Source organism: Vipera berus (genome assembly GCF_964194415.1).
Source record: "Vipera berus genome assembly, chromosome: 3".
NCBI lineage: Eukaryota > Metazoa > Chordata > Lepidosauria > Squamata > Viperidae > Vipera > Vipera berus.
The window spans coordinates 114,238,331-114,251,399 of NC_138204.1; the positions used below are offsets into that span (position 1 = coordinate 114,238,331).

At 45.8% G+C, this 13,069-nt stretch overlaps 1 protein-coding gene across 1 annotated transcript in view; it reads right to left on the bottom strand.

The window, feature by feature from the left end:
* Window positions 1–3,596: 3,596 nt before the first annotated feature.
* The window catches only part of TNN (tenascin N), a gene marked incomplete at both ends in the record, with an annotated part of 43,706 nt that continues 34,233 nt past the window's right edge, over window positions 3,597–13,069 (bottom strand). Inside the window, 2 exons of the mRNA XM_081325534.1 lie at window positions 3,597–3,743; window positions 11,606–11,769. Coding sequence (XP_081181660.1) covers window positions 3,597–3,743; window positions 11,606–11,769 — 311 coding nt within the window. The remainder of the gene's footprint in view (window positions 3,744–11,605; window positions 11,770–13,069) is intronic.

A 13,069-nucleotide genomic window follows, 5' to 3' on the forward strand; every position in this document is an offset into this window, starting at 1 on the left:
GTGACTGCTTTAGAAAGAAGGTTGTAATTTATTGAAGAAGGGAAGAGCCAGCAGAAAGATGGCTCTGGAAAAAAAAAGAGAGCACATGTAGGGAGTGAGTTTTTATACCCTCTTGAGGTTGTTTCCTGTTCCTGTTTGAGGCTTTGTATTTCCTGTGTCATGTACTTTGACCTGAGTCTGAGTGTGCCCCTTTGGCATCTGTGAGTTAATCCTATTATGTCCTGTCCTAGAGTTTGGGTGGGGTATGTTTTTGTCTTCCTAAGCTTCTAGCTGGAGGGCTCCAACCTTCCTGAATGGATTATTACATCTGCCTTTCTACAGAGCTGGTTTCTGCTTGGGGAAGGGAGACTTGCGGCTAGTAAGAAAGACTGGGCATGTTTTTCTGCCTCTTTAAGATTCTTGGTGGAAATATAATATACTGCTCTTTTAATATTTCCTTCTCTGGAGGCGGAAGCTGACTTCCCACAGCATGTTGTGAGAATGGCTTTGTAGTGCATTAATGGAGTATATCAGTGATGGTGAACCTTTTAGAGACCAAGTGTCCAAACTGCAACCCAAATCCCACTTATTTATCATTGGGTGCCAGGTGGGCGTGGCCACTGGGTGGGCGTGGCCACTGGGTGGGCGTGGCCACTGGGTGGGCGTGGCCACTGGGTGGGCGTGGCTGCAGTGGTAATGGCAGACTTGGTGGGCATGGCTGGGGTGGGTGTAGCCACCTTGATGTTTTTCATGGGGTTGCCTGTGGGGGCCGGGCATGGTTGGGGGAGATCCAAGGGGTCTCTGGCAGGTGGGACAGTGGGCAGGAGGCTCATCCTGCGAGAAGAGGCAGGGGGCAGGGCAGGGGTGCCACTTCCATTCAGCATTTCTTGCAGACGTCTCATGACCCAAACTAGGTAACATCAGCAGTGCCAGAAGAGAATGGGTTTTGTGGAGTAGGGGAGAAGAAAGGAAGAGGAGAAGGAGGGCCGTTGTGGGTTCCTTGGTCCTCTCTGAGCTTTGTGGCTTTCTTGTAGATGTCTCATGACCTAAACTAGGTAACAACATTAGTTCACTTATTATCCCACTTTGGGTCCTCAAATGTCTGCAAGAAAACCACCCTCCTTAGAGACCCCACCCCCAGGACCCTTCATTTTAACTCTGAGCCAGAAATATTCTCCTTGATTGGCATTCCAAACTGTCTCAGGGCAGAAGACCCTGCCCGGCAGGACCTCATTCCTCTTTCCCATGGGGCACATACCAATGCCCCCATCCTTCCTCCACCATTTCCTGGACCCTAAAGGCCAATGGAGTTTCTCTCAACCACCAGCACTGGCACTCCCGGTTCCTCTGAGCTGCTCCACCACCTCCAGTTTTGCCTAGCTCTCAGGGCTTCACTACCACCCCCGTTTGTGGATCAGGATGCTCCTCCAAAGGCCAACTGCATCCTCCCTCCTAGCTGCTCCCCCGACCTTTCATCGCCTCAGCTCCTCACAACCCCGAAATAACCTTCCAGGAGCAAATTCTCCTTTTTTCTCGCTCAACCCAGCTGCCCCTCACAAATACCTCGCCCTTCGCCCACTCCCCTCAGACACATAACCAGCGCCCTACTCCAGCAGCCCCACTCCAACTTTCAGTGGGGCTGGGTCCTTCGGTAATGGTGGGGGTGATATTGAGGGCCGGCAGCACCAGTTTTCTTTTGGCCAGAATGGCGGCAGTGGCAGCCATGGCGGAGGCTGGGGCTTGCATTTCGTAGTGTCTAGTGAGGGACCCACTTCAGAAGCAGCAGCAGCAGTGGGATTGTCATCACCAGGCTTGGCTGCCCTAAGCGATGCCGAGGCAGTAAGCGAGGCCTAAAGCTTTCACCCCAGCCCTGAGGTAAAAATGCAAATAGGTGAGAGGAGGAGAGGACAGGGGCATGGCCAAAGCGTAAGTGCGTCCTTGGGTGCACAAGGGAGAAACTGGGGAAAAAATCTTCTCCCATCAACTCACCATCCCGCCACTGGCTGGGGGTCTCGCCACCATCCACCCAACTTTTCCTCATGATTGGACGGCTTGCCCAGGAGGTTGAGGCAGGCCAGATAAAAAGACAGGTCGGGCCGTAATTTGAGGACCCCTGAGCTACAGCTTTGGTGGCTCTGTAGCTGCAAAATTCTCTTCTCTGACAGAGCTACCAAAGCAGCAGGTTCAGCGCCGGAGGCTTAGGGAGGGAGGGTGCTGAAGTGGGTGGTTGGGCCATTGGCAAGAGCAATGTATCTGAGTGGAAAGCGGCCTCAGAACAAGTGGAGCAGGTAAGGAAAGAAATCCTTCATCCCCCCAGAAATTGCCTTTCTTTCCTTACCTGACTCCTAGCCCCATGCCGTTTCTCCTTTGCAATCTGCCACTGCTGCCACGTGCAAGGAAACAAAGGAAGATTTTTTTTGGGGGGAAAGGTCAGTCAATTGCAACTTTCTGGGGGGAGAAAGGATTTCTTTCCTTACCAGCCCCACTTGTTCTGAGGCCACTTTCCGCTCAGACGTGTTGCTCTTGCCAATGGCCCAACCGCCCACTTCAGCACTGTCCCTCACCGAGCTTCCACACTCCACCTGCTGCTTTGGTCAGCCTGCCAGCCACCACCTCAAAGCCCTGGCCACCACCGCCCAGCATGGCTGCCCCATGGCTGCAGGGGCTGGCCTGGCATGGGATGGGCATGCACCCCACCCTCCCGCCACCATGCAGGGTAAGGTTGCTGCGCCTGCTCGCACCCAGATGCCCTCGCCTCCCCCAAGCGTTTTTTTTTATTATTAACCTGCATTCCATTTCTCCCTTCAGTTCTTAGCCTTCACCACATGTTTGTGGGACTATCGGTAAAAAAAAAGTTCCATCAGACTTTAACTTCTTGAGATCTCGTGAGGTTAGAAAGTCTGATGGAACTTTTTTTTTTAACTGATAGTCCCACAAACACGCGGCGAAGGCTGAGAAGCGAACGTAGAAATGGAATGCAGCTGAAAGGCAGGTTAGTAAAAAAAAATGCTTAGGAGAGGCGGAGGCAGCAACCTTAACCTGCATGGGTATTGATGCAGGTTGCTCATGGATGGGACGGAAGGCCTAGGACTGGGGCGACAGCACACATACCCACAGAGAGAGCTCTGCGTGCCACCTGTGACATGCGTGCCATAGGTTCGCCACCACAGCCCTAGCCTACCTGGCCTTGGGTTCTCAAAACTTGTGAAGGCAACTGAGTAGCATAAGCCACCTCGCTGTCAAGTATAGAGGGATAATGAAGACTGGATCAGAGCTCTAACAACTTTAACAGTTTCAAGCAGCCGTTATGGTCACAGGGAGCTTTAATGGTCACAGGGAGTTTAACCAGCGCCAGCACCACCAGCACTTGAGAATGTAACTGAGAATTTGGGGCTTTTTTTCCACAAGTAATGCAGACACATAAGGCAAGTAATACAGATGTAGTGCATATTTTGTTGTGTTCTCAACAAATTAAACCCGAAAATATTTCTAAGGAAGGATTGAAATAACTGGTGTGATTATACTTATATTAAAATGTGCACCAAAGGCCTGACACACTATTACATGATCATGCATTGCTGTGTGTGGTTAGCAAACACAGCGCTTCCAAAATACTTTTAAACTCTAGGCTCCTTCCTCTTTGTAGCCACAGATCTCCGTTTTCTACTCAAGACCGCCTCAAAGCTACGTGAACGTGGACGGATCTTCATTTCAGTGTAAGGGATAGAATATAAATGGCCTTTCCATGGCTCCCAGTTAATTCCCTGGAAAGGGGAAAAAATAGGACATTAGAGAGCTTGTTAGATCAAGCTTTTCGATCTATAAACAAATGTGCAAAACCTTATATGTAGCAATAATACAAAACTATATATCAATATTCAACTATTATTAGGGTTTAGTGGGTTTTGCATATGAATTTTATGTAAAAAATCTTTTTAGACAGACTGATAAATTGTCTCATTTAATCCAGTAACAACTATAATTACATGGTACTTCACATAAATTACTTTGTAATTAAGGATGTGCAGCCCCTCCACCAGTATCCGTACCCCTTAATGAAGCAGCATTTTTGCTTACAGTCCCAGGAAAGTGCACATTTCAGATAGGTGGATAAAAATGGCAAATCCAGTCTAAATATCTGGTTGACTGCAATGAACCATAATAATAACAATGCACATGAAGGCCACCACAAGGTAAAGAACACGATTTCATTTTTTGTATACATAATAGTAGGACCTTCACAGTCTGAGCATCTTAACCTTCAGTGTCTTCTAACAAGTGACATGCAGGGATCAAACTTAAAAAGCTTGACTGTCAACTACCATACATCATGTATGATATTACAGGCATCTTTTTGACTTTGAAGGATAAAAGTCATGACTGAAATGCAGCAAAGAAAGGCAATGTAGTTTAGTGGCCAAGATGTTATATAGACTGTAATGTATTGGGCCTTGTTTTACTGAGTGTACCACGTGAGTTTCAATGCTGGAAGGTTGCTTAAGCAGGGAGCTGGCTAACGGCTCCCAGCTCCTCAGACAACCCATCTCCAGAGCCGCCATTGGCTGCCTCTAGGGCAGCAATAGGTTGCTTCAAACCTATTCACCGCCACCTAGAGGCCAGGGTATAAATAGCTGCATTCGCAGCCCTGTTTCCCACTTCGGTTCTTGCAAGCAAATAAAGAATGTTCTTGACTGAACTCACTCGCCTTGTCTCTTCTCTCAAGCAACGAACCCAGTACACAACATTGGTGACAAAGGTGGGATCCTGCTCCTTCCACAGAGGTGAGAGTCACTAGGGGTGAGGCCGGAATGCGCCTGGCGGGAAAACAAGTCCCCCCCTACGGTCGGCTAGCACAGCCACGCTAGCGACCACAAACCCTGTGGATCAGTCCCTAGGCATACGGAGGAGCAGGATACGAAGACAAGCCCAGCCGCAAAGACTTCACCGAAATGGCGAAGGTTGGAAAGCTGGAAGAATTTGACCTAGCTCACCCAGAAAGATGGTCTTCATATTTATCCATGGTCAAGTACTATCTCCGCGCCAATCAAGTCGCCGAAGACGGCCTGAAGGCCGCAACGCTCCTGTGTGTTTGCGACCCAGCCATGATCAACATTGCAGAGAACTTGTTTGCTCTGACACCGCTGGAGTCTGTAACATTCACGGACTTGAAGAAACGGCTCAGTGACCATTTCCAGCTCAAGCTTTAGATAATAGTTTGGCAACATGCATTCGAGCAGAGGGTTCAACAGTCGGGTGAATCAGCATCCAAATTCATCGTGGCATTGAGGCAAGCTGCACGCCTGTGCCAGTTCTCCAACATGGAGGAGAGACTTCGGGACCGGCTCATTTGTGGTCTCCGAAATTGAGAGTTGCAACAAAAACTCTTCACCAAAGAGACTCTGTCATTTCCAGATGGGTTGAAGGAGATCATGGCGGACAAAGCTGCTGGCGGGGCTGTAAAAGCCATGCGGCCCGCCAAAAATGGACAACATGAGGAGACCATCCACCACGAGGATGCTGAACACGCTGAAGACTCCGATGACAACCTCAAAGTTGACAAGCTTCAACGGCACGACGATCAGCAACATCGCAGCAACAATCAACATGGAACAACCTACAAGGCAGGTCCCTTCCTTAGGTGCCCAGGGTCTCGTGGCCACCACCAACGCATGGACTGTAGATTCTGAACAGCCACGTGTCGGACCTGCAGAAAGACCAGCCACATCGCGTCCGTCTGCAGAGGTCACCAGAAGGACTGACAATCGATCTGCCAGTTGGACATTCCAATCAGGAGAGGTACCAGGGCCCCGGGGCAACTTAATGTAGGGTTTTACTCCAGCCACAGAAGCATTTGCCACACGGGAGCTCGCCGCCCCATTAAGCTGAAATTTTGACTTCAGGTCGAGCTGCAAGGGGTCCCTTGCAAAATGGAACTAGACACGGGGTGAGCCATGTCCATTATATCACTTGAAACATTCAGGTTTGTCTGCAACCACAGCAAGAGATGGGCCAAGCTTAGGCCATCTGACATTATACTGACCGACTTCCAGAATGCTAGAGTCGCAGTCAAGGGTGAAGCCACATTGGCAGTCAAATTCAAGGGGTTTTCTGGGCACCTGGACGTTGTCATAGTATGGGGTCAGCGAATGAGCCTGATTGGGCTCAATTGGTTTGATGCATTAGGCATCCAAGTCACCAGTATCAACCGGAAGCAAGTCACGAGTTTAGCGACAGTATGTGAGAAGTTTGCAGATGTGTTTGACTCAAGCCTAGGGACTTACAAGGGCCCGCCCAAAACTCAATCCTACTGTAATGCCTGTCAGGATTAAACCTCATAGAGTGCCATTTGCTCTTAAACACAAAATAGATGCCGAATTGGATAAGCTAGTCGAATAGGGGGTACTACAGCCCATAGATGGGGGTGAATGGGAAACCCCAATCATCACACCACTAAAAGCCAATGGAGAGGTCAGGATTTGCACTGATTACAAGTGCACAATTAATCGTGCGCTCAAACAGCATGCGTACCTGGTACCTATAGTAAGCCACATTCTGGCATCACTGCAAGGGGGTACAGTTTTTGCAAAGTTAGATTTGGCTCAGGCCTACCAACAGCTTCCTGTGGACGAAGCCACAGCCACAGCACAGACTATTATAACTCCCAGAGGGGATTTTAAAGTAAAACGCCTGCAATTCGGGGTTACTGTAGCCCCTGGCATTTTTCAAAGCATTATGGAGCGTACAATCAAAGGCATTCCGGGGGTCTGCCCCTACTTCAGTGATGTGCCGGTGAGTCCACTGAGGTGCTTGCAAGGAGGCTCAAAGCCGTCCTTCAACGGTTTCATGAAACGGACCTTAAACTTAAGAAAAACAAGTGTAGTATAGGAGTTCCTTCAACTGAGTTCTTGGGTTTCTGTATCGATGCCGGTGGCATCCACCCTGCCGAGTCCAAGCTGAAAGCCATTCAGATGGCACCCAGCCCCAAAACAAAGGTATGAGCCATGCAGATGGCCTCAGTAGAATTCCATTGCCTCAAATAGAGCCAGATCTAGCTCTAGCGGCTCTCATTTTGTCTATTCAGGACTTGCCTGAGTTTCCCCTCCACGCAGGGGATGTGGCCGCATAAACTGCTGCAGACAAGGTTTTAAGCAGAGTGCTATCCTGGATTCACACAGGGTGGCTGGAAAACAGCCCTGGACCTGAGTTCCAGAGCTACTTCACACATAGACACGAGCTTTCAGCTCACAAGGGTTGTATTCTATGGGGGAGCAGGGTCATTGTTCCCACTTCATTGAGAGACAGGGTAATCAATTCATGAGGGACATCCGGGCATTGTCCAGATGAAGGCATTGGCACGAAGCTACTTATGGTGGCCAGGGTTAGATAAGGCTATAGAAGCTCAAGTACATGGGTGTTACACATGTCAGCAATCCAGGCCTGAAATGCGACATGCTCCTGTACATAGATGGGAGGAGACACACACTCCCTAGTCGAGGATTCATATTGACTTCACTGGGCCCTTTCAGGGACAGCTATTTTTTATAGTGGTCGACAGCCACTCTAAATGGCTGGAAGTTATTCCAGTTGTGAATATGACTACTGCTAAGACCATCCAGGTGCTTAGGAAACTTTGTGCAATGCATGGGCTGCTGGTCGTCCTAGTATCTGATAACGGGGCCCAGTTCACAGCAGCAGAATTTCAAGCCTTCTGGAAGACTAACTTCATTTGGCACGTGACATAGGCTCCATTTCACCCTTCCAGTAATGGGCAAGCCGAACAAATGGTGCACACTACAAAAGAGTCACTGAAGTGCATAGTGACTGGGAACTGGCACCACAGAATGGCCGATTTTTTGCTCTGCCAGCATACCATGCCTTGCACAGCAACAGACAAGAGCCCAGCAGAGCTTCGCTGGGGAAGGCAACTAATCACAAAACTGGACAGGCTGCAACCTGACCGGCTGGCAGCAGACACCTCTCGCCCAAGGTCTCCGAGGGGATTACAAGTGGGTGATGGGGTGTGGGCCCGGAACTATGGGCATGGGAACTTGTGGGTGCCAGGCAAAATTGCTAAAATCTCAGGGTCTCTCTCATACGAAGTGACATTAGATGGCAGGTGAGTTGTTCGCCGCCATATTGATCAGCTGTGGAGGCGGTTTCCAGAATGGCCACAAAGTGAGGACCTCGTCCCAGGTCCAATTCAAGGACCTCAAACCAGCAGCCAAGCTGAGCAATTCACATGCTCTGAGGACCCCAGCAGTCAAAGCAATGGGTAGGTGGTCTAGGTGGTCATAGAGGGGCTAAGCCCGGGAGTGCAACATGGGTCTCCTGATGGGGAAAGTCAACCTGAACAATACAGCCGCTGTGCTAACTCTGCTCAAACAATGGACTCTGCGGTGGACCAACCTGGAATGGCCAGCCAGAGGAATTCGAGTCATGAACTCAATGATCCTGGTCTACCCAGCCCGGCGGGCAAGCTGGTAGACCGGGAGTTGCCGGGATCCCCCAGGTGATCTACAAGGGTTCGTAAACCTCCAGCTTATTTACAGGATTTTGTCCTAAAATAATTGTGCTGTAATGTTGTGTGTGTCACTGAGATTGCTGCCTGCTCAGGAAAGTCTCTGCATTAGTGAATACATTGGAACATGCTGAACGTGCATACTATTATCTTGTACTTTTGTAAACTCTGTAATTGCTGTACTTATTCCTTTTGTTGCTATAATGTGTGTACATTCTAGGGGGAAAGGGTATAATGTATTGGGCCTTGTTTTACTGAGTGTACCACGTGAGTTTCAATGCTGGAAGGTTGCTTAAGCAGGGAGCTGGCTAATGGCTCCCAGCTCCTCAGACAACCCGTCTCCAGCGCCGCCATTGGCTGCCTCTAGGGCGGCAATAGGTTGCTTCAAACCTATTGGCCGCCACCTAGAGGCCAGGGTATAAATAGCTGCATCGCAGCCCTGTTTCCCAGTTCGGTTCCTGCAAGCAAATAAGAATGTTCTTGACTGAACTCACTCGCCTCGTCTTTTCTCTCAAGCAATGAACCCAGTACACAACATAGACTATGATGGGAGAAGCCAACTTTGAAAATTTAACAAGCAGATGATTGTATATTAAGAAGTATCTCAACAAAGTGAAGCATCTGAAAAAAATGAGGATCACTAGACTGGAAAGATCTGGTTCGGTTCAAATGTAATTGAACAGTGTGACATAATAGCTCAAAGCATTAATGTACTTGAGATGGGATTAACAGAAGCAGAGCGTTCACTCAGAATATTTTTGTTTGGTTTTAATCAGGACATATTTGAGGTGCTGTTTATACTTCTGAACACATTTTAAAAAGAACTTTTATAAACTAGAGTATTTCTAGAAAAAAGCAACCAGGATGGTGAAAGAGCTGAAAATAAAGGAATGGAATTAAACCTATGAAGAATGGATGAAACAACTGAAATATTTTACAGAGTCCTATATTTTAGCAAAAAAATATAATTGCTAACAGACCCAATCTCTTGCTTCAGAAGAACAAAGTTTACAACAATGGAAAGAAATCAAAAGGAGGTCGATTTCATAATGTTATAAGAAACTTTCTAACAGTAAAAACTGCCCAACATTACAAGTGCCCTAAAAATGGGATGGAGAATTTTACTGCAGTATTTAAGCAGCGACTGGACAACCATTGGAAATATTACAGTACAGGCAGTCCTTGACTTACAACAGTTCATTTAGTGACCATGCAAAGTTACAATGGCACTAAAAATGTGACTTATGACCATTTTTCACAGTTATGACCTTTGCAGCATACCCGTGATCATGTGACCAAAATTCAGGTGCTTAGCAACCAGTTCATATTTATGACAATTGCATGGTCCCAGTATTTTAGTTTCTAAGATGGCGCCTGGATTGGCTGCGGCTGCATTGGCTGCCGAAGGTGAAAAAAAATTGGAGGGATATAAGGGATATAGGCCACATGATCTGGAAGGTTTTAATGTGTTTGAGCAACATAGTGGGACTAAGGTAACATACGACCGACAATCTTTGCTGGTATGGCGAGTTTTTAGCTGTTTCGGAACTGTTGGTGAGACCATTAAAAGTTGTTTGCACTGTTTGAAATTGTTCTGCCGGCAGCAAGATTTGACTGCTGGCACAGCGACGGATTCTATTGCAAATTGGGGCTGTTTCCAAAGGAGGTAGAGGAGGAGAGGTGCTGGGTCTTATGAAGTGAAGGAACTGGATAAGGCTGTCAGCAGGCCGAGACGATGGGAGAGAGGCTTTTGGAGGAGTTGATGACGGTGGCAGTGTGCTCCAGGGGCGAAAAGGAGCAAGGCTTCTTTAAGGAAAAGGTGGAAGAGACAAGATCATAAAAAGGAAAGGAGGCGAGGTTGTCATGCAGGAATACAAGCTAATTGCGGGCTAATCCACATGGACCTCCATTTCCATCTGTCCTGTTTGCTCCCTAGACACTAAAATGGACGTTCTGAAACTTGAGCTGGCCATGAACAAGGAGTGTATATCGGAGGTGGTGAACCTTTGAGAACTGTATGCTACAAAATTTCATTTTGATGTATGCCAATTGGTGTACATTCAAAGTGACAATAAAGTTGTTGTTGTTGTTGTTATTTTGCAGCCTTCTGACAAGCGAAGTCAATGGGGAAGCCAGATTCACTTAACAGCTTGTTACTAACTTATCAACTGCAATGATTCACTTAAAAACTGTGGCATGAAAGGTTGTGACATGGGGCAAAACTCAGTTAACAAATATATCACTTAGCAACAGAAATTTTGGGCTCAATTGTGGTCGTAAATCGAGGACTACCTGTAGTAGATTTCACACTGAAAAGACTGACCGGATCATGGTTTCTCAACCTTAGCAACTTTAAGATGTGCGGATTTCATCTCCCAGAATTCCCTAATCAGCATGATGGGCGGGAAATTCTGGAAATTGAAGTCGAGATGTCTTGAGTTGCCAAGGTTGAGAAACAATGGACTAGATCACTTTTAAGGCACCTTCAGAGTTTATGAGCTTCAATAATAGAAACTTCTTTTCCCCAATAGATGTGTATATGTATAAGTTATATATGCTAATCAAGAAGCAATCTCCTTCCACAGTCTACAGGAAAACTGCTATTCTTTTATTAAATAGTTATTGAATGTGTATAAATATTACAGTTAGTTTTTTTAATTAAATTTGTATACATATCATCCATACAAATGAAAACAGATCTGAAAAAAAGTTTTATTTTTAAATCTTAATTTATTAGCCATTTTAAAAAGGCATTCCCTCCTATGTAAAAAAAAATGGAGGAATGACCGTTAAGATATTGTTAGCTACCTTTACAATATTTTTAGAATCTGCTACCAACTTAACTGGGATTATCGTAAGCAGTGAAGTTTGTTAAATAGAGTCATTGATTCTTTTTTAAAAATTGCATAAGTGTTGCAGCCTTAGAAATAAGGATTCATTGTATTATTTCAAAATCAAGCAATAGTAGATAAATTCTCCTTTCCTTTCATAATAATGATTAAGATGGTCTAAACACTTAGTGGCTATCACACGGAGAAGTATTAACAGTAATTTGTGTATTCTTGAAATGGTCACATGTGATCTAGACAGATTATATACCAGACTCACCTCACTGTGCTTCTGTTCTCCATACTTCCCATTGAGATTAGCCAGGTGGCAGTTCTTATACCACCAGCCACCATGGTGTGTTATCGCGCAGTTGGTGATAGCTATATCATTATCCTTGTCCAACGTTGTAAATTTCCTACCATTATGGTAAGTCATGGCATCCCCTTAGGAGAGAAATGGAACATTAGAACCAAAGACATGTCCTGAGTGGGCAGAAATACAATTAAATGCCTTTCAGTGCCTTCACACACAGAAACAGACACATGCAGAACAGATATAAAATCTTGCCCAAGCATAATTTAATATCAGTTAATCCTGGGTTTCTCAGTGCATTACCCATAAGCATGAATGTTCAGCAGTCACCTCTCTTGCTGCCCTCAAGCTCCAATCAAGATTTTTTTTCCAATTTGTCTTATTAAGAATAATTAACCAAGAAGTTGAGCAATTTATCAGGTTGGCATCTTTATACAGAATACCTATAAATATGCATACACATCTTAAGTTGAGTGGTGCTGACAGGGAATGACTTAGCTTCAAAATGTGTCTCAGCACCAAGTTCCTTTTCTCCACCTGACGTCATCAATTTGACTACGTGAAAGTTTTTCCCAATCTTTAAAATTACTGGAAAGTGACTAACTGCAGTCCTTTATCAAGGCAATAAAAAAACAATATGGCTTCAGCAGAATTTCTCAGCTTCAGAAATTGGCTTTTCTTTCTCTGATTCCTTTTTTCCTTTCCTGATTTCTGAGAAATTGGACAGCTGGATAAAATTTCAAAGGGTGTTTTTCTTTTTATTTTGTTTGTATACTGTCTGCTTTGAACCAGAGAAGGGAATGGACAAGAGTGGGGAGGAAGAGGAAGCCAAAAAGGGTGTATGCATCTTTGTGAGTAAAGGAATGTAAATATAATTCTTGACACCTTGGCTAAACTGGTTTCTTTCTGAGTGAAAATATTATGGTTTCAAATACATTAATTTGCTTATTGTTGTTCAAACTCTGAAACTGCTTTTGCTTTCCAGGCAGACAAAAGGAAATACAGTATAGATATTTCCCAGATAGGTCTGTTCTGTGATTGACTATAATTTTTCTTAATTATATTTAAATGGAATAGGAGACACCATACTATGTAAGCAGCATGAAAGAACATGCTGCTGAGTGGTGAATGTGTTTTGTTCTGATAGACGAGGACTCAGAGTGGTTTTTGCAATGAACGAGTTTATTGAATACACAACTGTCAACTGGCAACTGTCAAGTGTTGCAACCTTTTATAGTGGAACTATTTGAACTGTAACCAATCAGAGGTGTTTATTCTCCCGCTTCTTGCTAACTGCAGCCAATGATTGCACCGGAATCTCCCGCTCAAACCTAGCTCTGGTGCGGTCTGCAAAATCCCTTGCTTGCAACTATTTACATACACAACACCCCTTACCCCCCAGTTGTTGTTATTTCTGAACAAAATCCTTCA